The sequence below is a fragment of the Ruditapes philippinarum genome, unplaced genomic scaffold (assembly GCF_026571515.1).
Source record: "Ruditapes philippinarum isolate M1 unplaced genomic scaffold, ASM2657151v2 ctg1832_1_1_1_1, whole genome shotgun sequence".
NCBI lineage: Eukaryota > Metazoa > Mollusca > Bivalvia > Venerida > Veneridae > Ruditapes > Ruditapes philippinarum.
In genome coordinates, this window is record NW_026853788.1 from 23,913 (window position 1) to 49,016 (window position 25,104).

The window sequence follows — 25,104 nt, forward strand, 5'->3', positions numbered from 1 at the left end:
TCTAATTTATATCAATAAACTTATCCAATTATCAAACCTCAGTAAATACTTCAATAAAACATTTTTTCTCTCTAATTTATAACAATTAATAATATACTTAGCCATTTATTTAAAAAAAAAATAAGTCTTGCGCACAAGTCACTATGTGGTGTGAACGAGATAATTAAGTTTGAGATAAAATCGTTTCTTCCATCAGCTAACAACATTCATGTATGTTTAAACACCATAGTAAGTTATTCATGACAAAGTTACTCGTCTGCACCACTTAATTATTTCATGCTTACGACATAGTAACTCGTGCGCGTGACATAGTAACTCGTGCATAAAACTAGGGCATCGATTGAATATAGTGGTGTTCAATTAAGACAAACACATTTAGTGGTGTTCACAATTTATTTGATAAAGCGTCTTAATACGCAGATTAAGGTAAACAAAGAAATTCCAAATTTTCCCGGTAAAGTCTTGTGAAAACTGCCTTGCTGCAAAGTATTGAAAGTAAAAATGCTTCATATACCCGTCTTTATGCTAATAGAGACCCAAACAGTATTCTGTTGCAATTTCAGGCTTGTTTGATAATATTCGTACCACTTACAATTCGACCCAAATTTTTCAAAAATATATTAAGGGGGCAGGGGACCTAAAAATGAACAATTTTGTATTTCAGTGTGGCCAGAAACACAATTCCAAATATTTCAAAATCTGTTTCACAGGCAGATAACCAGTTGCACAGCATTATTCAATGGTATATGACATATATTGAAGAAAATAATAGTTTGCATGCATTGCTCCTTAAAAAATGACTGACAGCAATTTATGTTTACCCCCACCCAGCCAAAATCACACCTAATATATACCAATATGGGCAATCTTCATGAAGGTGCAGCATACTCCAGAATCCGCCCGATTCCTATAAAAGTATCACTAACACACAGTGCAAGCTATGGCATTTTCAAAAATGACCAATAAAGTGTCTGTCATACGTTTAGATTTTTCACAAAATTTATCTGAAATTTCTTACTTATTTGTGCCAACTGTCAAAGCTTGATTTTTTACTTTTTCACCTCCATTCGGAGAGTCACAAATACATACAAAGCTACCAAAATGCTTAGTTTCGGGTAAAAACCCAAAAATACTGCTCATTTCCTACTTACAAACAAGAAAGAATTACAATGACAGAGAAATATCAGAAGTTTCCAGTACCTTCAAAACACCATGTCTTAGTTATTAAAAAATTTGAATATGTCCCCTGCCACCTTAAGAACATATATATTTAGTGAATGACTTTGAAATCATTTTCTATTTGACTATATATTTTTGAATCTGGTATTTCCTTGAAACATGATATAAATTTGATATTTAATTTTATGATGGGCATTCGGAACATAAATTTGTCTTGCCAATAATTTAAATGAATGGTCAAATTGTAATAACCCTCTCCCATTGATCATCAAGAACAAAATTACGATTCAGCACCTGTTAACTATATATAATATATACAAGGTACATAACTTGATGTACCATCTTTCTCCACAGTGTCAATATTTTGCTCCAGTAATTCGTTTAAAAAAACCATTATATCTTATAAATACTACATGCAAACATAGCACAATAGGTATACAATAATACATACATGTGTCATGGTTCAAAACTGTTCACTATTTAGAGGAGATGATGTGTAAATGGCCAGATAGCTCAGTTGGTAGAGCCACTGTACAGTATTATTGCTCTGTAACTCTGTGAAATTCGAGGACGAATTTCAATATAGCAGGGGAGTATGTCACGATTCAGAACTGTTCACTATTTAAGGGAGATGACGTGTAAGCGCCGGAAAGCTCAGTCGGTATAGCAGTGGAACTGTATTCCTAGGGTCCAGGGTTTTAGTCCCGGTCAGACTGCACATTTTTCTAACCGTGTGACACATGTATCTTTCAGTAACCATTAAAAATAGTGAGCCCACTATCTTCATTTACGATAAATGTAATATCAAACTTATTACCTGTAAAATTACCTTAATATTGCGAGGTCATCATGTTAAATGATCATGTTTTGTGCCAATGAAACTTCCAAATCAACACTGTTTTAAAGTAAATATACATTTTGCTGCTTGTTATTCATAAAAAAGTATTCCTAGCAGGTTAAAAATGACTGAAGATATTCCCCTTGATGAGATGGATGAGGTGGACGATATGGAAGATGAAGATTTTCATGATGAGCTAGGAGTAGAACAGTCTACACCAGAGAAGCGTGCCAGGCATGCTATTACAGGAAGGGGGGTTACTTTACAGATGTTGATGGCTGATGGAATTATCAAACCTGGAGATGGTGTATTGTCCCTGGAGTATTTGGTATGTTATTCTTTACCAATACAGTCAACTATCTCGACATCGCTTTTCTCGATATTTCGTTATCTCGATGAAATTTTGAAAGTCCCGATTTTCTTCCTTCTTTATCTATATTGGAAATATTTGTTTATCTCGATATTTCTATTTCGATATTTTCAGTATCTCGATGTACAATTTCAGCGCCAACAGTTATTTTTACACTATTATCCTTTGTTTATCTCGACTAATAGTTTTTTTCCGTCTGTTCCCTTCAGATGTGTGAAAAACACAAACTAGACGAAAATTGCTCAATAGCGCGTGTCATAATGATGATTATGTTTGTAACGTGTTTAGCTGTTTTGATAAAAGTTAATCTATTTAGCGTGTTGATTGACTTATGTCCAAAATGAGTGAATTTTACGTTCTTTATAAATATTCGAACACTGTATCAATTCATTATGACTTTAAATGTAAATGAAATAGTGAACGTATAGAAACGCTATCGTTGCAATATTGTTTCACAACATCACCACCAAATCAATCAGCGGTCGAACAACACCGAGAAAGACCCAATAAAAAGCCCGGGAGGATATCCGAATGAACTTCCCTGAAAACAATGTTTTCACTATATTGGTGTATTACTGAGTAAACCTCACTATGTGTTCTTATCACAGAAACCCGTTTATCCGCTGATAAACATCCGCTATTGTTACTTTGTTAAATATTGATTAGGTGTATGAAAACAAAACATGGGAATATCATAGTTTATTTGACATTAGGTATGCACATGTCTTTTGTTAAAATCAGTTTCTGCCTTATTCAAACCCTAATATGTTTATCTCGACATTTCGTTATCTCGATATTTTTTGGACGGTCCTGATGACTTCGAGATAACAAGAGTGGACTGTACTAACATATCCTCAAAATTGTACAGTAGAACTGAATATTTTCCATTGTTAGCTTAAAAGAAAATTGCTGTTATCATAAGAAATGCACTTTTTTTGTCCACAGGCCTATTACTCTGCCCTTTATTCAGTAATTCCCCTTTGTGACATATGAAAATGACTGCATGAATCACTGAAAAAAGTCATTTACATTTGCCTGTGACAGCTCTTGTTAAGGAGCACCCTAAAAGTCTTTCCTTAAGTTTATATACATGTAAACATCATTAATGATTACTTTATTACAATCATTGTATTTGGTCTAATCAGATTATATTTGTACCATTTTGTTTAGAATAACTAAAGTTTTAAGGCTGCAAGTCTCCAGAGTAGGAAACAAGCAATCAAAAAATAAAAATTATGTACATGTAGGAATAAAAGTAAATGGCACTTTGCATGTTTTATGCAATTACAATGTATAACTACATGTAATTTTACTATTTTGTCACTAAGTTTTTCTATTAATTTTCAAAAAGGAGTAATAGAGGATATTTGTTTAGTTCAGTGTAAGATCGGAATATATTTCACCGAGTGAGCACCAAAAGGTATATTTCACGAGTAGAGCAGCCACGAGTAAAATATGAACTTTTGGTGTTCACAAGGTGAAATATATTTCGATCTTACACTAAACTAAACAAATTTTCTTTTTATTATATGCAAAGAAACGTTTAAAAAAGACATTTAACCTAATACTGAGTGAAGAGCGCGCCAAATGATAATATAACGTGACGTCATTTACGACGTCACGTCGTTAAGTTGGTTCCCTGTACTGTGCACGCTGGTATTTCACTGAAACAACGTAAGGGGCTTAAATTCAAAACAGTGAAATTATCAAAGTGGTAATTTCACTGTTTCAAACAGTGAAATTACCATTTTTATTTCACTGATATATTTCTATAAACCACCGAAAAGCATGTAATAAAGAGCTATATCTACATTTTTGTTAAGTTCATTAGGCTAGCTATAACTCACTTTACAGTCTACAATGTGCACTTTGAAAAAATTATATTTAGTATTGAACATTTTTTTGAATTTATATAAAAAATGTGCATGAATCTGGAGGCATGCTGCTTTAACTAACAATGAACATTTTAAGGTTTCTATATTTTATGTTAGGCTTTATCACATTTCTGTAATTTTTTGCTTTTTTTAAATGAATTTCATATGTCATTTCAGGGTCAGAAATTCACAGCAGATCTGCAATCAAATGGAAAAATCAAATCAAACGAGACTGATCAAATATTTAGCTCTCCAAGCTCATGGGCAATTTTCTGTAAGAAACTTGTCAACCCAGCAAAGAAATCTGGTTGTGGATGGGCCTCAGTAATTATACATTTACTGTCTATTTCATTCAAAGCTCATATTGTGTTTATTTAGAATTAATTGAATGTTGGAAAAAATGGCTTTTTTACTATAACAAGGGTGCAATATGAATAAATTTTATACAGTTTATATGCGTTTCTGCCAACTTTTTTTGTCCATGTTATTTAATGATGTTCATATGTAGGTCATAATTACTTCTAATTTAATCAAAGTGAAGGATGATGATTGTTCATTTCTTTAGTCAATAATTATGTGAATGGGAACTGTAAAAAAGAATATGAATTTCCATTAAATATTTTTCATATTCTTTTTTTTGATTCATGCCTAGCACAAGGTCATAATGGTTTAATACATTAAAATGCTGATATTATCACTCATATTGCCTTTGAATTCTTCTTGTTAAAGGTGAAATACAAGGGGAGAAAGTTAGACTCATGGAAAACCAGCTGGTTCAGACAACAGAAACCTAGAAAACCTCATATACCAGGATCACAGGTATTCATCCTTAAATTGTTTTTTTTCAAGTTCATGTTTTTGCACATTTTAGAGATTATTTTTTTAAAAAAAGAAAAAAGATAAAATGCTATATCAGTATATGTTTACAAGATATGCCTGATTTTTAACTGAAAGTTTACTACTTTGCAATGTTATGTTGAAACCTTTTACGTGTTAAATGATGGCCTTTTATGAAAAGTTTGACTTAAACGTCTTGTATTTTATTTAACGCTTTCCCTGCTGGAACAAAAAGAGATAAGCATTTGTTGCCAGTATAAAGCTAGACCAGCCTGCATATACATCATTAACTTGAAATAAAAAAAGCTGGATAAAGTCCATGTAAACCTGCATGCATCCAAATGTGCAAAAAAAATTAAAAAATCAACTTGGAGAAAAATGTACCAAGATGTTAAGAAAAGTAAAATATTCACAATTCAAGTAATGAAGTAAACCTGATATATGCAATGAATTACTGTTTTTCATTATAAATCAAAAGATTTCTATTGCATGACTAATACAGTAAGGGCTATTTTTGCATATTTTGACCTTATTTTGGTGATTTACAATGTAAATGGCTTGTAAGTGCCTATTACATCATTTGTTTTCTTGACATTTTTTACCCTTTTATACACTTTCAAAAGAAAAATAAAGGAAATTTGGCATGAATCTGAAGGCATGCTGCTTTTAAAAGTCAATATACAAAATTATCATTATTTATATATTGTTTCTTCAGTCACCAGCTAGTAGTATCTCGAGTGAATCTATGGACATATTTTCAAGGCAGGGACTTGGTGATGACTCACAGTCTGTCAGTACAGAATCAGCAACAGCTCTGTCTAGGCTCACATCATGTTCTTCCTTTGGCAGTGACCTTCAAACGATATCCAGTGACAAAAATGAAAGTTCATGTAAATGAAAACATTTTTATTACCCAACTAAAGTTGTCTGATCACAATATTTGCCATTTAGGATTTTTTGTGGCTAAGTGGCTACTTTGAATTGTTGTTTAAAAAGTTATATTTTGAATAGTTAAAAGAATACATGTCAGTAGACAGTTAGAAACATGCTTTCTGAAACTTATTATTGAAAAAAGAATTGAGATAATCATTCAGTTTCAGTAGTAATAATGTTTAAAATAGTGAGAACACAACAGAGCATTAATATTTATTATCACTCCTAAAGCGCGGAATATATTCTGCTTAACATTTTACAGAAAGCTTGAATAGTGTACCAGATTCCTTGTATTTTTGTACTTACTTGAAAAATAAGGCAGACTTGTCTACACGTTTAGTGTGAAGTTCTGATATCTGGCTTCAAAATAATTTTATCAAAATATTGTTTTGGTGACTGCTTAATAAAATTCTTTAAAATAGGATGAGGTGTGTTTTATGTCTTACTTCTATTTCATATTATCCAGCTGTGAAGGACAGTGTTTCATCACTTGTGAAGGACAATGCTTTACCACTTTTGAAGGACAGTGCTTTACCAGTTGTAAAGGAAAGTACAGTTGCAACAGCTATGAAGGAAAGTCCATTATCACTAGTGAAGGAAAATCCGGTACCACTTGTGAAGGAAAATCCGGTACCACTAGTGAAGGACAGTGTTACAGATGATGATAATGGTGTGTTAGACTTGACAACCAAACCAAAACCAAAAGATCAGCCTGTGACAGCCAGGTATTATATTAAATAGACAGTATTAAATAGTGTTTGAAACAATTCCAGTAAAATTAAAAACCAAACAATTTTTTTTTTGCTATTACGTGAAAATATTTTATGCAAAGTGCATCCCAAATATCATGATAATATTTACTAAGAGTGTATAACTATTCTACATGTGTGTTTTTTAATCACATTGTCACAAGGAGGCTGTGTAATGACAAAGTCTGATTTAACACAGTAGTCATTAGTTTTGAACTAGCATACCTGTAGTTCTTGCAAAAACTACTTGTTTACAACTATTTTAGGAGGCGTCTGTGTCATTGACTTTAAACCACTTTCCTCTAACTGCTGTTAGTTTGAGCCACGCACTTGTCATCGGATTTTACATGTGAGAAAGCTATCCAGCTAGCTTATGGAATGTCGGTAGTTTTACACAAGGTCTTCCTCCACCAGTAAAGCTGGAAAGTCACCATATGACCTATACTATGTTAGTGCCTTGCAAAACCCAACCAAAAAAACCCCAACTATTTTGTGCATTTACAAGAGTGGTTTGTGGAGCTGTTGTTAGCTTACCTAAGCGTGTACAGGTAGTCAATTTTTATTCATGAATTGCAGCTCTTGGGAAAAGTAATTGATAATCTCACTATAGTTGGTTAAATGCATATATATTATCAAAAATTATGTACAATTTTCAGGTCAGAGCCAGCCAGTCTTTGTTTTATTGGAGAGCAAGAAGAAGGTTTGTTTTGTTTTGTCAGTATCTACAAATTATATTTCAATCATCTTAATATAACTTTTTCATAACAGAATATGTTGCATTATGTAAATATTACTTTTTTTTGACATGTTATGTTGCTTCTTAGAGGTCTAATTATTGAATGCTATGTCAATTGAAGTATGCTTATTTAATTCCACTTACATCTAAAATGACATCCATTATCTTAAAAAGATATACACGACTGTAAAAATGAATTAGATTGTGTTTTGCTCATGTTGGCCTCTTTGATCTTTGCTACAGTTAATAAATTGCATGGAATTATAGATAAACAGTGGCCTTTGTAAAGGTAAATGTAAAAGAATAAGCACATGTACAAAAAATACTGTAAAAAAAGAAAAAGAGTTCTACTTTGAAGATTTATTAATTTTTTGTTTCATAATTTAGTATCCAAGTCTACAAAACCCTGAACTAAACTACACACAAAAATTTAGGTTTACTTCAGCCGGGTATATTTTCTTAAGATACTAAATCTTCTTGTTTAAATTGAGCAGTTCCTTTTCTTTAATTATCAGTAAAATAACTTATATGTGTTATATGTGATTTTAGTTACACTCAGCTCATCCTTCAGTAAAGTATTTTGATCACAGAAATTTATTGAAATCTATGAAATTCTTACTGAATATGTCTGATTTGATTAAAAAAATGAATAAACTACCGGTATGTATGGTTAGCTGATAGGGAATCTTTTTATGACGCTATATATTCTTATTGTGTGTAGAATTTATTTGTTTGTTTGATTGGGTTTTACGTCACACCGACACAGTATAGGTCATTTGGCGACGTTCCAGCTTTACTGTTGGAGGAAGACCTCAGGTGCCCTTCCGTGCATTATTTCAGACACGAACGGGCACCTGAGTAGAACCACCGACAGTCCGTCAGCTAGCTGGATAGCTTCCTCACATGAATTAATCACTAAAGTCTCTGTCAGGATTCGAACCCACAGCGGTGAGAGGCAAGTGGTTTGAAGTCAACGACCTTAACCACTCGGCCACGGATGCCCCTGTGTGTAGAATTTAAAACATGACGTATCTGCTTTGTGTGAAGTCAAAACATGTTAATTTTATATTTACAAAAAAACAGTAGAGCAATTATCAATATTTTCTAATATCAAGTTTGAGCATAGTACTTGTACATCTTTAGGCAGAATTAGATTTTAAACATTTTCACATTAAATTACCTCCCAAAGTTTGATAATGTTTATGGAAAACCAATTATGTAATAGAAAGAGCATTGAAACACGAGGCAATCTGATTTGCACATGGGGGCTTAGGCATTGGCAAAAATAAATTTAAAACACTTTCTTTGTTTTCACAATATGAAACCCCAGAAAAAAGTAACCAATGCACAGGCTTTGGAATATGTTTTTTCTATCCTTATACCTATCCCTATCATCACAATAAATAAACCACAGAAAAAATGAGCCAATCAACAACAAGCATGCTCTATTTTTGTCCCTGATAGACAGGGAGGTAACTAGAGTGCAGGTAACTAAGACCCACATTCCAGCTAACACACTTAATGCACTGTGCATGTGTGGCTCTTGACACATTTTCTATTAAAAGGTCTCCAAACTATGATACAAATATTTTTATCGAGTTAATGTAAATGGATAATGAAAGTACATTGTGTACATTAAACAGTTTATATTGTTTCATGTAATCTTTGCTCAACTTTATGATAGTTTATAGATGTGGAGAAAGTTGTCATTTTTCTCATCTCTATGCCACCCACTGAAATACAGCTTCTTTGTTTCCTCACACCAGCATACAGCATATGGACTTTCCAGATTCTTCAACACCACCTTTCCTGTACCACAATCTCCTGTTATCTCTTGTATAACATTTTCCTTTAAGTCACACACAAAGACAGTACCATCATCTGACAGTGACATTCCAATAGGCTGACCCATACCAGTACATCCACCAATCACTTCACCTTGCCAGTTTAATCTTGTTACTGTGTTCATCCAACTGTCAGATACATAGATAGAACTTTTGTTACACATGACATAATGTGTAAGTTTAAAAATGTTTTTACCATCAATTGTTGTCAGTGTAGTGCCATTCCTATCAAGGATCTGAAGTTTTGCTGGATTAACAAATGACACAACAAATTTACCTTGATAATAGCTTATACCATTACACTCTCCATCAACCATCATAGTGTGCTTCTTTACAAGTTTGTTTGATGAGATAGAAATAAACTGTACTGTACGTTTGTAAGGAAGTGTGACAGCAAGTTCTTTGTTTGTTACTGGTGTGATATCCCATGGTCCAGCATCTAGTTGTAGTTGATCAGATACAGACTGACTGCTGATATCCACCATCTTTACAGCATTGTTATTGCGGTCAGTGATGATAAGAAGATCAGGAGTTAACATTAACATCCCTCTTATCCCACACAATATTTTATCTTGCTGTGTCTTCACACGGATTTCTCCCTCATGTGAAGATTGTCTAGACTGTATTTGTATGGGTAAAGCTTTTTTATTTAAAGTTCTCTGTGTCAGTGTACCAAAAGACTTCTCTGCTTTCAGGTTGGTTAATATTGCCACATTTGCTTTAAAGTGGTGTTCTTTGATATCATATGAAGAAAGTTTTAGTTCTTTTTCCTCCATATCTTTCATTATTTTCTCAGCAAGTTTAAGTTCCTTGAACAGTTTGTCAGCTTGTTTTGATGTGTTGAGTTGTTTTATTTTTTCTGACAATTCCTTCAGAGATTTGTTTATGTCTTCATATGTTGTTTCTGCTGCTTTTAGATGTTTGTTGTTATCTTGTTCATTGACTTTAGCTGCATCTTCAGTTTGTCTCTCAAGTTCATCTAGTCTTTGGTTGATTTCTTGCCGAAACTTTTTGATTGCTGCCAATGATTCTTTGAGAGAGCTGTTGGATTTATATGCCATTTTCTTGAGATCTTCTACTTTCTGTTGAAATTTGTCAGAAGTGGTATTAAGAGCATTCAAGATAACTTGGTATTCTTTACTGTCTATTATATCACCAGAAATGTCTGGTATGTAATCAACTTGGCAGAAAGTGGTTTGGTGTTCTAGGGTAACACAAACACTGCATAGAAATTCCACATGATCATGACAGTAGAACTTGATCAGTTCTTTTGAATGTTTAAGACAGGGTGTAGTTAGGCCATCAGACTGGCCTGTATGAAAGGATGGTGACGGTTGTTGCAAAACTTTAGGCATATTCGTAGCATCCTGAAGTTTATGATGTTTGGAAAGCTTACTTATTTTGTGAGCTGCAAAGCATGTCTGGCAAAGGTGTTCCTTGCAGTCAGTGCAGTAACCATGGGCAGGGAGTCTAGTTCCTTCCTCGTCACAAGGCTGGCAGTAAATTTGAAGATCTTTATCTGATGCCATGGATGTTGTTGATGACAACAAATGTTTTGGTGCTTTCTTTCCTGAAACTGCCATGTTTTACCTAAAAATAAAATTAATTTTGTCTGTAAGAAAAGTTAATATCATGGTAACTATGATTATAATCCAAGTTTTTAACCAGATTCCAGAGGAAAAATCTGGTTATTGGATTGAGGTATGTCGGGTGGCGGATGGGCAGACAGGTGTAAACAATTTTTTCTATGTGCTACTCCTCCTACATTTCTCAAGGGATTTTAACCAAACTTTAACATAAGCTTTGTCATAAAGTGCCCTGGTACATATTGTCAGGGTTATGTGATCAGATATTTTTTGAACTTATTATGGCCCTTTGTTTCTTTTTGTGATATAGAATATAATATACAGTGAACAATTTCTTCAATGTGCAACACCTACATTTCTCAAGGGATTTTGTTTAAACTTTCACAGAATATATGTTATCAAGTGCCCTGGTGCATTTTGTCAGGGTTTTGTGATTGGATTATTTTTAGCTCACCTGAGCATGCTCAGGGTGAGCTTTTAGGATCGATGATTGTCCGTCGTCCGTCGTCCGTCCGTCGTCCGTTCACATTTAGTTGTTAACACTCTAGCGGTCACATTTTTGCCTCAATCATCATCAAACTTGGTCAGGATGCTTATCTAGTTGATAGCTCGGATGAGTTCGAACATGGGTCATCTCGGATGAGAAACTAGGTCAAGAGCTAAAAATAAAAACCTTGTTAACACTCTAGAGGTCACATTTTTGCCTCAATCATCCTCAAACTTTGTCAGGATGTTTGTCTAGGTAATAGCTCGGATGAGTTCGAACATGGGTCATCTCGGATGAAAAAGTAGGTCACCGGAGCTAAAAATAGAAAAACCTTGTTAACACTCTAGCGGTCACATTTTTGCATCAATCATCATCAAACTTGGTCAAGATGCTTGTCTAGGTGATAGCTCGGATGAGTTCGAACATGGGTCATCTCGGATGAAAAAGTAGGTCACCGGAGCTAAAAATAGAAAAACCTTGTTAACACTCTAGCGGTCACATTTTTGCATCAATCATCATCAAACTTGGTCAGGATGCTTATCTAGTTGATAGCTCAGATGAGTTCGAACATGGGTCATCTCGGATGAAAAAGTAGGTCACCGGAGCTAAAAATAGAAAAACCTTGTTAACACTCTAGCGGTCACATTTTTGCATCAATCATCATCAAACTTGGTCAAGATGCTTGTCTAGGTGATAGCTCGGATGAGTTCGAACATGGGTCATCTCGGATGAAAAAGTAGGTCACCGGAGCTAAAAATAGAAAAACCTTGTTAACACTCTAGCGGTCACATTTTTGCATCAATCATCATCAAAACTTGGTCAGGATGCTTATCTAGTTGATAGCTCGGATGAGTGGTGAACATGGGTCATCTCGGATGAAAAAGTAGGTCACAGGAGCTAAAAATAGAAAAACGTTTGTTAACACTCTAGTGGTCACATTTTTGCATCAATCATCATCAAACTTGATCAAGATGCTTGTCTAGGTGATAGCTCGGATGAGTTCGAACATGGGTCATCTCGGATGAAAAACTAGGTCACAGGAGCTAAAAATAGAAAAACCTTGTTAACACTCTAGTGGCTACTGTTGTGATCCAAATATTCTGTTAATTGGTCTGAAAGTTTGTTTTGATGATTTCTAAGTCAAGTTCGAACATTGGTCATCTTGGATGAAAAAAAACTAGGTCACACCGCCCAAATATGGAAAACCTTGTTAACATTCTAGTGGTCACATTTTCGACTCAATTATCATCAAACTTGGTCAGGATGCTTGTATAGGTAATTGCTTGGATGAGTTCGAAATCGCATGTGGAACTAGGTCACCGGAGCTAAAAATAGAAAAATCTTGTTAACACTCTAGTTGCTACTGTTTTGATCCAAGTATCCTTGAAATTGGTCTAAAAGTTTGTTTTGATGATTTCTAGGTCAAGTTTGAATATGTGTCACCTGGGTAAAAAACTAGGTCGCACTGCTCAAATATGGATAATCCTTGTTAACACTGTAGTGGTCACATTTTTGACTCACCTGTCATGAGACTTGGTCAGAATGCTTGTCTAGGTAATTGTTTGGATGAGTTTGATAAATCAGGTGAGCGATCTAGGGCCATCATGGCCCTCTTGTTTTAATTTACCTAATTATTATGGCCCTTTGTTTTTTCCATGTATGGAATATAAAGTGAACATTTTCTTCTTTGTGAAACTACTCCTACATTTCTGAAGGGATTTGTTCAAACTTCACAGAAGCTTTGTCATCAAGTGCCCTGATGCATATTGCCGGGGCTGTGCGATTGAAAATTTTTTTTACCTTATAATGACCCTTTGTTTTTTCCATTAAATGTAGTTATTAGTGTAATATCCTTTTAATCACAACTACTATATTTAACCACTTATAACTTTATTATTATCATTGGACAGAAACCATCTAGTTTGATGCACAACTGCTAGCTCATCTGCCTTCTTCCTGTAGAGTCAGGGTCAAGGTCACTGTTACTTAAAATAGAAAATCTGTTTTCCTGTCAATAACTATAGTAAGGAATGTAATATTTCAATTAAAATGATGTATAGCAAGCTTATGTATATATCTTTCTTTTGATTGCTTTTGGGCCCCCTAGGGTCAATTTCAAGATCACTGTTACTAAAAATAGAAAATAGATTCCAGTCACTAACTAGAGTTTGGACTAAGATATTTTTTATGTAACTTGATGTAAAGCAAGCTTTTAAAAATACCTCACTTGGCATGGCTTTTGTGGCCCCTAGGGTCAAGGTCACTAAAAATAAAGGGTCAAGTTTACTAAAAATAGAAAATCGGTTTTTGGTTAGTATCTAAAGTTTGAAATTAGATATTTAAATGAAACTTGGTATATAGCAAGCTTTTATGAATGCCTCGCTTGGGATGGCTTTTGAGCCCCATAGGATCAAGGTCACTGTTACTAAAAATAGAAAATCAGTTTCAGGTCAATGTATAAATTTTGGATTGAGATATTTCAATGCAACATGATACATAGTTAGCTTTATGAAGATCTTGCTTAGATTTGCTTTTGGGCCCCTAAGGTCAAGGTCAGTTATTAAAAATAGAAAATAAATCATTTTCAGGTCAATAACTAGAGCTTGGAAAGGGATATTTCAGTGAAACTTGGTGTATAGTAAGATTTTGAGAAGATCTCCTTGGGATTGCTTTTGTGTTTCATAGGATCGAGGTCAAGGTTATTGTTACTAAATATAGAAAATCAATCTCTGGTCAATAACTAGAGTTTGGAATGTTAATCCAGCAAAACTTCAGATTCTTGATATGAATGGCACTACACTGACAACAATTGATGGTAAAAACATTTTTAAACTTACACATTATGTCATGTGTAACAGAAGTTCTATCTATGTATCTGACAGTTGGATGAACATAGTTACAAGATTAAACTGGCAAGGTGAAGTGATTGGTGGATGTAGTGGTATGGGTCAGCCTGTTGGAATGTCACTGTCAGATGATTGTACTGTCTTTGTGTGTGACTTAAAGAAAAATGTTATACAAGAGATAACAAGAGATTGTTGTGCAGGAAAGGTGGTGTTGAAGGATCTGAAAAGTCCATATGCTGTATGCTGGTGTGAGGAAACAAAGAAGCTGTTTTTCAGTGGGTGGCATAGAGATGAGAAAATTGACAACTTTTTCCACATCTATAAACAATCATAAAGTTGAGCAAAGATTACATGAAACAATATAAACTGTTTTAATGAAACTTGTTTTAAATTAAGCTTCTGCGAAGTTCTAAATATAGAAAATCAGTTTAAGGTCAATAACTAAATTAAGGAATGAGATATTTTTATTACATGCCCCCCTCCAAATTTCAACTTATTACTTAACTTCAGAACTTTCTACAATGGTGATAATTGAAAACCTGGTTTCATGGCATTGCCATGTTTCTTGTTTATTTTCATCTAATAATGCCTATCAAAGTGTTAATGATGAGTGCACAGGTAAATTACAAATCAATTTGTTTAGTTTTATATTTAAATAGGCAAGTGATAAATAATCCAGGTCACCCACTGAATTAGGCCCCTTCCCCTACCTGTAAGCCCTATCTATTAAATTAAAGGCAATTAAGTAATAGTTATCGTATGAGGAATAGGTCTGCATAGTATGTACAGACCCAGGTGGCGATTTGAAGACCGAGAGAGCATAGCGATCAAGGTTTTTAAAAGGCCACCAGGTCTGTAAATACTATGCAGACCTATTAATATTTTGATAGAAATAAAAGATATTTACCTCGTTTAATCCTAGAAATTGTTACACAGGTTTAAAATCATAATGTTTCACTCTAACTAATGTAAATATTTTGTGCCCTGTTGAATCTGTGGAATTTGATATTTACTTCCTTATTTTTTATCAACCTTCATCTCCATCAGTACATGTATACAACTTAAATCTGAAAAATGGTAGTCATTTGTAAAGGAAGTACAATGTACTAGTAGTACCTAATGTAGGTACAATTATGAATTTCCAGTTTTGATGTAACATATTAAGAATCAAAACATTGAAAAAAAGTCAATGTCAAATATGAAATAAGAATTATTTTTTACAAGAAAATTAAGTTTCTTACAAGTACTCTTTACTACAATAGCATAAGCTACTGGCATTCAGTTTGGAACTGATTAATTATGTTTTTCAAATTGATTATTTCAGCATTAAATTTGTCATTGAAAGCAACCCCAACAAAGAAACCTGTTAAAAATGAAGTCAAGGTAGAGAAACTGACAGAAAGTCCGGAAATGACCAAAAATGATAAGACACCTGTCAAACACAGCACATTACAAGATAGATCTAATGTTGTGTATGTTATTTACTTATTTAGTTTTCTTTATTATTTATAAAATGTTATTAATGCTGTCATTTTCTGTATATAAGAATAATAATTAGTGTGATTTCCTTGTTTGACAGTAAGTGCCATTTTCTTATTTGACATAACATTTTTGTCAGTAGTCATCATTTCCTTATTTGACATAACATTTTTGGTAGTAGGCATCATTTCCATCATTTTCTTTATCCATTTTGTATCATATCCTTATTTGACATGAAATTTCATTTGTAAGTGTACCATCCTCAAGATGACTTAATAGTATATGAATTAATATTGTATCTGATATTTTATAATCAGATAACTATACAAGATTGTTGACCCTTAACCTGTTGACCTTGTGTAAGGGAATTGCTCTGCTTTGAATTTGCAACAGTCTGTTCAAAGTTTAAGGGGGGTCAGTATCAAAATGCAAAAATCATGCTACCAACAGTATAGAACCTGGTCACACTGCACTGCTCACCTTGCTGTGCAAAGGCTGATCACTTTTGGTCTAGCAGTTAAGAATTAAATGAAAGATATTGATGTATAAAATAACTTTACAAAAAGTTACATCTACATAACAATGAATATTGAAACAAAATACTTCATTGTTTAACATATTTCATAACAAAATCTTTGCATATAAATTGTAGATATGTCCACTCAATATGCTGGGCAGTTATGGTAACACATAATCAGGGCATTTTATTGTTTCCAGATGTGAAGTATGAATGCTGTAAAAAAAAAAATGTTCAGAATTATACACATTGTGAATGATGTTCAGTTTTTATATTGTATATTTAAATAACATTTGTGTAATATTTGTGGAGTGTTCTTTGTAACATTTGTGTTATACTTGTGTAACAATGTTTATAATTTCAGTGATATGAACCAGCTTGTGTCATGCGAGATGTTCACGAGTTTAGGTAAAATGCAGCCATACACTGTTTCCATGTCAACCAACTCATTACTTCTGATGGTAAGTTCTGTAATTATAACATCATTGTTGTAAAAATCCATGCTGGACAGCTGAAGTAAATTGTGTAGATTTACCATACTAAAAAGCAAATTTATACCATGGTGATTATCATAAGTATTTAGTAATTTCTACTTTATCTTTTATATAATTGTCCAGTTTGCATTGATTGGGTCGCAAATGAGATGACCCAGGTTTTATTTAGGCCACTTTTGTTGTGATTGATCATAAAATCCTTTCTACAGTCATTTACATTCTACCTGTGCTCTGCTGTGGCATGTGCAAAAGTTGAAGGCTTTAGTACTGGTAAATTGCTTGACAACCTGCCCAGGAACGATGCAGTGGCTGAACTGTGACTTAAAGCTGTGATCCAGATGTTAAACTACCAACACCACCTCCAATCTTTTGTATAACTTATGGGTGTCACTTTAAGTAGGTGATCTTCAACATCATCATCATATATGACAGGTTCCACCATAAGATAGTTAAATAAAAATATATATATGTAAAAAAAACAACTAGAAAAGTTACCCAACATTGCAAAAATGAAATTGTTGAAGGCTCACTTTGTGTGGATCCATGCATGTATCTGCATCAGCTGAAATAAGAGTTCAGCATTTCAATATTTGTGGTATTATTGAAAATTAAGATAAAATTATTGAAGTATTTAACCTAGTCATGTTTATGTATAGTTACCTTTTCAGATTTATTCTGTTTTCTTTTCTTCTTTTCTTTCTTAGTGATATTATTCATTTTAGAAATATCAGTTTTTTTTCATGTTATTTTCCAGGATTTTCATTGTCACCTGACAACAAGTGAAGTAGTTGGTTATCTTGGAGGAAAGTGGGATCAAAGTGCTCAACGTATGTCAATATTGACTTACATTAATATCATTTTATTTCTAGAGGAATTTATATCTTAACTCTAATGAAACAGCTATTTTATTGGGATGAAATTTTATCTACATACAATTAAGAATAAAAAGTCACAAAACAACACAATTTGTCAAGACAAGGTTTACATTTATTAACTTCTTCTTTTGTACTTTAGACATAAAGTTAAGGTAATCAATTCTTTTATTACATTTTGCGATCATATTAAACCTTAAAATACACAAAACATTAAGATCATAAATTGCTTAATTGCATTTGAAATATGATTCTTGAAATGTGATTTATTGTCTAGCCAATTTCTCATCTTCAGGAAATACATCATTATAATGAATGCTAAATAAGGAGGCATAAAAGATTGGTAAAATGAGAAAATACTTGAAATTTAAAGTTCTACAGACTAGACTTATAAACACACCAGTTTTATATGCCTGATATTTTACGCTTAACCTTCTGAATTTGTGCTATGGATTAGCTCATGTATAAATTTGACAATCTGTATAAATTTTAAGGGATTTGAATAACAAAATACAAAAAATGAGCTACCAACGTGGTCAGATTGCTCTATAGTCAGACTGATGGCTTGTAACTTCAGGTTACGGGTTTAAACATTCCACTTTATTTGAAGCCTGATGGTAAATAATTATGGCATTGTTACAGATTTGAGTGTTCAACAAGCATTTCCATGTCGCTGCCGACTGAGTGATTCCCATAATGCAGCATTGATAGAGGAAGAGGTTTGTTTATGTCTGTTTGTTTAATTTTATTCCTGTTACCTATTTTCAAAATAATATTTTATTCTGTAGGACTTGATTTTTGATAGAATCAGATATCTTGAATATTAGAAATGAGGGTTTTTTGTTGTTGTTTTTTTTTATAAATGTGACTTTGATCTGTAAATGCTTTCACTGATGAAACATGATTTATTTCATATTATATTTATACAGATACGAAGTAACATGAAACACCTGGGAATGTCATTGGTCGGTTGGTACCACTCTCATCCTTACTCTCTACCGGAACCATCCGTCCGTGATCTAGACTGCCAAATGTCATACCAACTGAAAATGAAAGGTGCAAAGTCAACATACTTCCCTTGTGTTGGAATCATTAATTGTAAGAACTGTTTTATTTTTTCAGTGATGAAATATTAAGAGATCTTTTATACAGTCATCCTTTTAAAGTAGCCACAAAGTATTGATTTACAATTATTGTTGGATCATAGACAAGACAAATAGTCCATAGGCCAACTGTTGCCCAATCCAATTATAAGAGAGCTAGAGAATCATTTGATCTACTGGCTCAACTTTGGTGACCTATAGATGACCTTTATTTTTTGTCAGATGGTCAAAGATCAAAGGTCAAGAATGTAGTGATCAACATCACAGTTGTGAGAGGAACTCTGACAGTGTACACTACAGAAACAAATATATTAACATCAATATTGGGTCTATCTAGAAAAGGGTATATCTTTGTTCTTGTATTTACTAGCAAGAAAATACTACTATTAAATGAATGTTATTGTACATTGTAGCACCATATTATAGACAGTCACTGAAAACAGAATCTACAGTACAAATGTATATGGTTATGCCACCACTTGAGGTAAACTTATACAATCTTATCACTTTATTTACATTCCTTGTTTTCCTTGTCTTCCTCTAGAAAATTAACTCTTAATCTCTTGAATTTGTGTAATAGATTTGCCCTGCTTTAAATTTGGAATAGTCCATTTAAAGTTTCTGGGATTTCAATATCAAAATACACATGTATATAAATTGAGTATAATGCCTGGTCATACAGCACGGATGTTCAGACCAACTTGGCTCTTTATCAAATACATGTACTGCTTTTGAAACTGCGTAAAAAGGTCTTGCACATCCGTGCATATAGTTTGATGTTATTCGAGTTATACAAACATAGCGAAAAGTCACGCTAATGTTAGCGTTAGACTATAGGCATGCAATAGCATAGAAGGATTATTTTTACTATGTGGGTATGTGATAAATAGAATATTATATTCCTGTAGATTCATTTCTTAATTTATTGATTTTGTTGAATAAAATAATATTATGCTTGCCAGAGATTCGCATAATATAATTCTATTTACAACTCTTTCAATAAATTCAGTATAGAATATACACTCATTTAATATCCTCTATTTATTGGATGCAAAGCATAATCACTCAGTCCCAGCAGTTTAAGGGCTAACACAGAATGGTATTTTCTTATATATCAAATTATTGGCCTATTTTGTTAATATTCAACTTTGGTATTATTATGTATACATGTAATTTTGATACAATTATTGAAAATCTTTCGTTTTCAATAAATATACTATCAACTAATTATTATATGATTTTTTTTCTCTGATAACTTCAGATGACTCAGTTATCCTGTTATGTTTTATTAAATATCATAACATTAAATATGATGAAGAGTTGTGTGATAAATTCTATAATCAAAGGTAAAAATATTTTTAATGTCATTTCAATCTGTGTTTTTATCGTTTTTTTTTTTTTTTCAGACATCAAAAACAGATTATGGTATCCCAATGTCTTTAAAGTACTCAGTGAAGCAGAACCATTCAGTTAGTGAAGAACTTCTTGCTGAAATGGTATGTGTGTGTGTTTACCTCATCAGGGTAAAAAAATAAAAGTTGCCCTGGTCTGTCTTGTTATGCAGTGTCAATATTAAGGCAATTATCATTCCAATTTTTTTGCTCAGTATTTTCATTAACTTTTGTTATCACTTTAGCAATTTAAGAAAAATCTTGTTTTTACTGCTGCAAAACCAAGGAAAACTTTGTCACCATTACAGCAAACTTTAGGAAAATTATGTTACCACAAGAATGATTTTAAGAAAATTGTACCTCTAGGAAAAACGTTAGTAATACAAGAGCAAATATAAGAAAATATTTGTAAGCACAAGAGCAAATATCTATAAAACAATATAAGGAAACAATTCTTACCTATAGAACAAAAAATAAGAAAAATCTTGTCACCAGTAGAACAAATCTAAGGCAATACTAGATGAGCTAAAAAAACTTGAAAACAATGAAGAGCCCTCATGTTTTAATCTGAACATATAATTATTTCCTATTCACAGACATTATTTATTATTTTGTTTTTTATTTTCAGAAAAAGTTGGTTGATTTTTACAAAGGGGCACCTGACTGGATATCATTTGAGCATTCCTGGCACCCAAGTGTTACATACCTAGAAAAATTAAAGGTAGGTTTTTAAATGATATACCCTACTTGCTTATTATACCCCCGAAACAAAGTTTGGGGGGGGGGTATATAGGAGTCACCTGGTGGTCGGTCGGTACAGCGGTCCGTTGCATTTTCCTTGTCCGGAGCATAACTTGAAGACTAATGGTTGGAATTCAATACAACTTTATACATGGGTCAAGCACAATCAGGGGAAGTGCAGTGCACAAGAACCATAACTCTATCTAAAGTAATTACAGAGTTATTACCCTTTGTTTCTTTTCCATTGCTTTTTTTGTCCGGACCATAACTTGATGACTAATGGTTGGAATTCAATATAACTTCATACAATGGTCAAGCACATTGAGAGAAAGTGCAGTGTACAAGAACCATAACTCCATTTTGACAAATTACAAAGTTATTGCCCTTTATTCCTTTTTCCTTGTCCGGAGCATAACTTGAAAAGTTCTGGTTGAAATTCAAAACAACTTCATAAAATGGTCAAACACAATAAGAGGAAGTGCAGTGCACAAGAACTATAACTCTATCTAGAGTAATTATAGAGTTATTGCCCTTTGTTACTTTTCCATTGCTTTTTCTTGTCCAGAGCATAACTTGAAAACTACTAGTTGGAATTCAATACAATTTTATTCAATGGTCAAGTATATTGAGAGGAAAAGCAGTGTACAGAAACCATAACTCTTTCTTGACTCATTTAAGAGTTTTTGCCCTTTGATACTTTTTATTGTCCAGTGCATATCTTGAAAATTAATGGTTGGAATTCAATGAAACTTCATAAAATGGTCAAGTTTAGTGAGATGAAGTGCAGTATACAAGAACCATAACTCTATTTGGACTTATTACAGTTATTGCCCTTTGTTACTTTTTTTGTTCAGTGCATAACTTGAAAACTAGTAGTTGGAATTCAATACAACTTCATACAATGGTCAAGCGCAATGAGAGAAAGTGCAGTGTACAACAATCATAACTCCATCTTCAGTATTTGTAGAGTTATTGCCCTTTGTTTCTTCTTCTTGTCCGGTGCATAACTTAAAAACTAATATTTAGAATTCAATACAACTTCATACAATGGTGAAGCGCAAACAGAGGAGGTGCAGTGCTCAAGAACCGTAACTCTATCTGGTTTTATTACAGAGTAATTCAATTATACTTCATCAATTGCCAACCACATTGAAAGGAAATGCAACATACAAGAACCACAACTATCTTTAATTGTCCACAACTGTAAATCTATTTCAATTCTGTTACAAGGTATTCTGTTACTAGTAACTTCCTCATTTCCGAAGCAGTCTTGCGGAGTTTAATCACATTTAGTGATAGTTTTAGTTATCATAGATGAGTGCTCATTTTATTCTGTTGAGCCATTCACCCAGCTATAATATGTCTATCTATTCTTACCTGGATTGAATATAATGTTTATTATATATATTCCTGAATTCTTCCAATAAAAGAGACAATAATGGTGGTTGTTGGTTTTTTTTTTGTAGACCTCACTAGGGAATAAACTACCAGAGGACCAACTTGACAATGGAACATTCATGGAATTTGTTCAGCATGTGTTGACATCTTAAAGAAGTTCAGATTGGTGCCACGAGTACACATAGATATTCACTTTGTGTCTCTAGAATGTTCAATGTGTCTCTAGAATGTTCCATGTGATTCTGGAATGTTCCATGTGAACCCATTGGAAATTTGGTTTTACAGCAATGAGAAAGTGCAATATGAAGCAAGTGCTACAATAATTACAGTTTGTTTCGTTTGAAAGAAGAGTAAAAGAGTTTCCTTAGACTATCAGTAGATGAGGAGAGATAAGTTAAGCTGCCATGTTTTAGTAAGATATGTGTTAGTTATTGCTGCACACAGTCACTAGGGAGTGATGTGTGGATATATATGAAGATTGTCTGACACTCCTACCACTTCTATACTGACATTAAATTTATTCAGTACTGATACACACTGTTTTGTGTTATTTTTTTTTCATGAAAATCTTTCACACATTTCTAAGGATGTTAAATCTTTGTATTGTATTAAGGAATTTAATTTTTACATTGAGTCTAGTAGAGGTACTGTGTACCATTAGTTTTTGATACATTGTATATGTTGTAAGAAAAAAATATTGATTTACACAGGGATTTGTACATGTACCTGTGTAGCTATATATGTTGTTAAATAAATAACACAGACACTTCATTTAGCAACAAAATGTACACAAAAAGTTAATGTTTTATTTTGTGTTTTTAGCTCACCTGTCACAAAGTGACATGGTGAGCTTTTGTGATCACTTTTCGTCCGGCGTCGTCCGTAAACTTTTACTTTAAACGACATCTCCTCATAAACCACTAAGCCAATTTCATCCAAACTACATAGAAATATTTCTGTGGTTATCAACTTTAAAAATTGGTTTAATGCAAAACTCTGGTTGCCATGGCAAACGAAAGAAAAAATTAAAAAATCTTCTTTTAAAAAACCGAAAAAGCTAGAGCTTTAATATTTGGCATAAAACATCGTCTAGTCAGTGTCTACCAAGTTTGTTGAAGTAAAAGCCCTGGGGTCAAAATTGGCCCCCGTCATTGATTTTCCTTATTTTTATATAGTAAAAACTTAAAAAATCTTCTTTTAAAAATCTCAAATAGCTAGAGCTTAGATATTAAGCATGAAATATTTTCAAGTGGATGTACCAAGTTTGTTCAAATAAAAGCCTGGGGTCAAAATTTCCCCTGCCCCAGGGGGTCATTGTTTTTCCCTTTATGTATATAGTAAAACTTAAAAGATCTTTTTTTTAAAAAACAAACAAAAAAAAACCAAAGAGCTAGAGCTAAGATATTTAGCATGAAGCATCTTCTAATGGGTGACTTCCAAGTTTGTTCAAATAAAGGCCATTGGGTTAAAGTTTACCCTGCCCGGGGGTCATTGATTTTCCTTATATGTGTATAGTAAAAACTTGCAAAATCTTCTTTTAATAAACCCAAAGACCTAGAGTTTAGATACTCGGCATGAAATATCTTCTAGTAAGTGTCTACCAAGTTTGTTCAAATAAAAGCCCTGGTGTTAAAATTGGCCATGCCAGGGGGTGGGCATTGTTTTTCCCTATATGTGTATAAAATCTTCTTTCCCAAAGAGCTAGAGCTTCAATATTTATCATGAAACATCTTCTAATGGGTTTCTACCAAGTTTGTTCAAATAAAACCCTGGTGTTAAAATTGGCCCCGCCCCGGGGGGGGGGCCTATATACAGGTGAGCGATTCAAGGCCATCATGGCCCTCTTGTTTTACATGAACTGTCATATAGTTATATAGAACCATATACTAGTTCTTTAACACATGTATGATATTAATAATGACTAGTAATTTGGCAGGTGACACCAGGTTTATGAATTTGTTCTATATGTATTTATAATTCAACATATTCATATTGTAATAAATGTATATTAAATGATAAAGTAATGCTGAACCGTCTTTGGGTATTATCTTCACAATTCCATATCAAATAAAAGACAGTAACATGTTAAGTTTTGAAGTCCCTGAATTAAGAACTAGGCATATGAAGCAGTTACTTTGGGAAGTTTGTCATCAGTTACCTATGCATGTATTTAACTGACATGTTCTTGAAAATGTAATTGAGAAATAAAAACAATGAAATATTGGTACACACGATTTGAGAGATGTTTAACAATGAATTATTTGTGGTATTTAGAAAGATGCTACTTTGGTAAACATCATCAAATCAGAGCAACGTTCCTTGAATACAGCCATTATGCACTTGTCCGTTTAAACCCAGCCGTGGTTACAAATTTTAGTGCATTAGCAATCCGAAAATGTCAAATAGTGTCCTAATCTAACATTACTTGTGTATATAGCCGTAGAATGTAGACTACACAACACTATATTAGATTACTTCTATTATTGACACTCCGCCCATTATAGGTAGACGGATCCCATAAATGTTCAATATTTGCTGGGTGCTGTTACAGACATAATGTAAATACTCTCCATGACCACTCCTGACAAATGAACACGGCGTTCTTCCAAATAAATGATTATGTCTGGATGTTCAACAGGGTACTAAGTACGGGGTAATTTTAAAACATTTCTATTCCCGTCCTATTTTTTTTCCTGGTATATGCTCTTGGTGTCGTGTAGGAACAGTATTTTGCTGTACATTTTCTTTTAAGATTTTAATGTAATGTATTTAAAGTATATATTGTAATGAAACTAGCATTAAGCCTTACAGAAGATCGATGGTTCTACTC

The 25,104-nt window shown here is 33.2% G+C and overlaps 2 protein-coding genes across 5 annotated transcripts; one reads left to right on the forward strand and one right to left on the reverse strand.

Moving 5' to 3' along the window:
* The first annotated feature begins 377 nt into the window (after positions 1-377).
* Positions 378-24,310, forward strand: LOC132737877 (MPN domain-containing protein-like). 4 transcript variants are annotated; one of them, XM_060725247.1, is made up of 16 exons: positions 378-495; positions 2,135-2,345; positions 4,439-4,585; positions 4,991-5,080; positions 5,814-5,988; positions 6,498-6,756; positions 7,437-7,480; positions 15,604-15,751; positions 16,640-16,736; positions 17,524-17,596; positions 18,284-18,360; positions 18,571-18,739; positions 19,158-19,228; positions 20,151-20,240; positions 20,764-20,856; positions 22,343-24,310. In XM_060725247.1, the coding sequence occupies exons 2-16, from the start codon at positions 2,142-2,144 to the stop codon at positions 22,424-22,426; spliced, it is 1,821 nt and encodes a 606-aa protein (XP_060581230.1). In that variant the 5' UTR covers positions 378-495; positions 2,135-2,141; the 3' UTR covers positions 22,427-24,310. The 4 variants fall into 4 exon arrangements, with proteins under 4 accessions (XP_060581230.1, XP_060581229.1, XP_060581228.1 ...); XM_060725246.1 differs by having other exon boundaries at positions 381-426; XM_060725245.1 differs by having other exon boundaries at positions 396-495; positions 2,132-2,345.
* LOC132737878 (E3 ubiquitin-protein ligase TRIM71-like) lies at positions 8,618-15,275 on the reverse strand. Its single transcript, XM_060725250.1, has 2 exons — positions 15,187-15,275; positions 8,618-10,950 (listed from the first exon to the last, which is right to left on the reverse strand). Exon 2 carries the CDS (start codon positions 10,941-10,943, stop codon positions 9,192-9,194), a length of 1,752 nt encoding a protein of 583 aa, XP_060581233.1. The 5' UTR covers positions 10,944-10,950; positions 15,187-15,275; the 3' UTR covers positions 8,618-9,191.
* Positions 24,311-25,104: the final 794 nt, after the last annotated feature.

Coding starts and splice junctions, on each gene's coding strand:
- LOC132737877 (XM_060725247.1), top strand. CDS start 2,142: ATGACTGAAGATATTCCCCTTGATGAGATGGATGAGGTGGACGATATG. Junction 18,361..18,570: donor CAGCATTGATAGAGGAAGAG/GTTTGTTTATGT, acceptor ATATTTATACAG/ATACGAAGTAACATGAAACA. Junction 20,241..20,763: donor AAGAACTTCTTGCTGAAATG/GTATGTGTGTGT, acceptor TTTTATTTTCAG/AAAAAGTTGGTTGATTTTTA.
- LOC132737878 (XM_060725250.1), bottom strand. CDS start 10,943: ATGGCAGTTTCAGGAAAGAAAGCACCAAAACATTTGTTGTCATCAACA.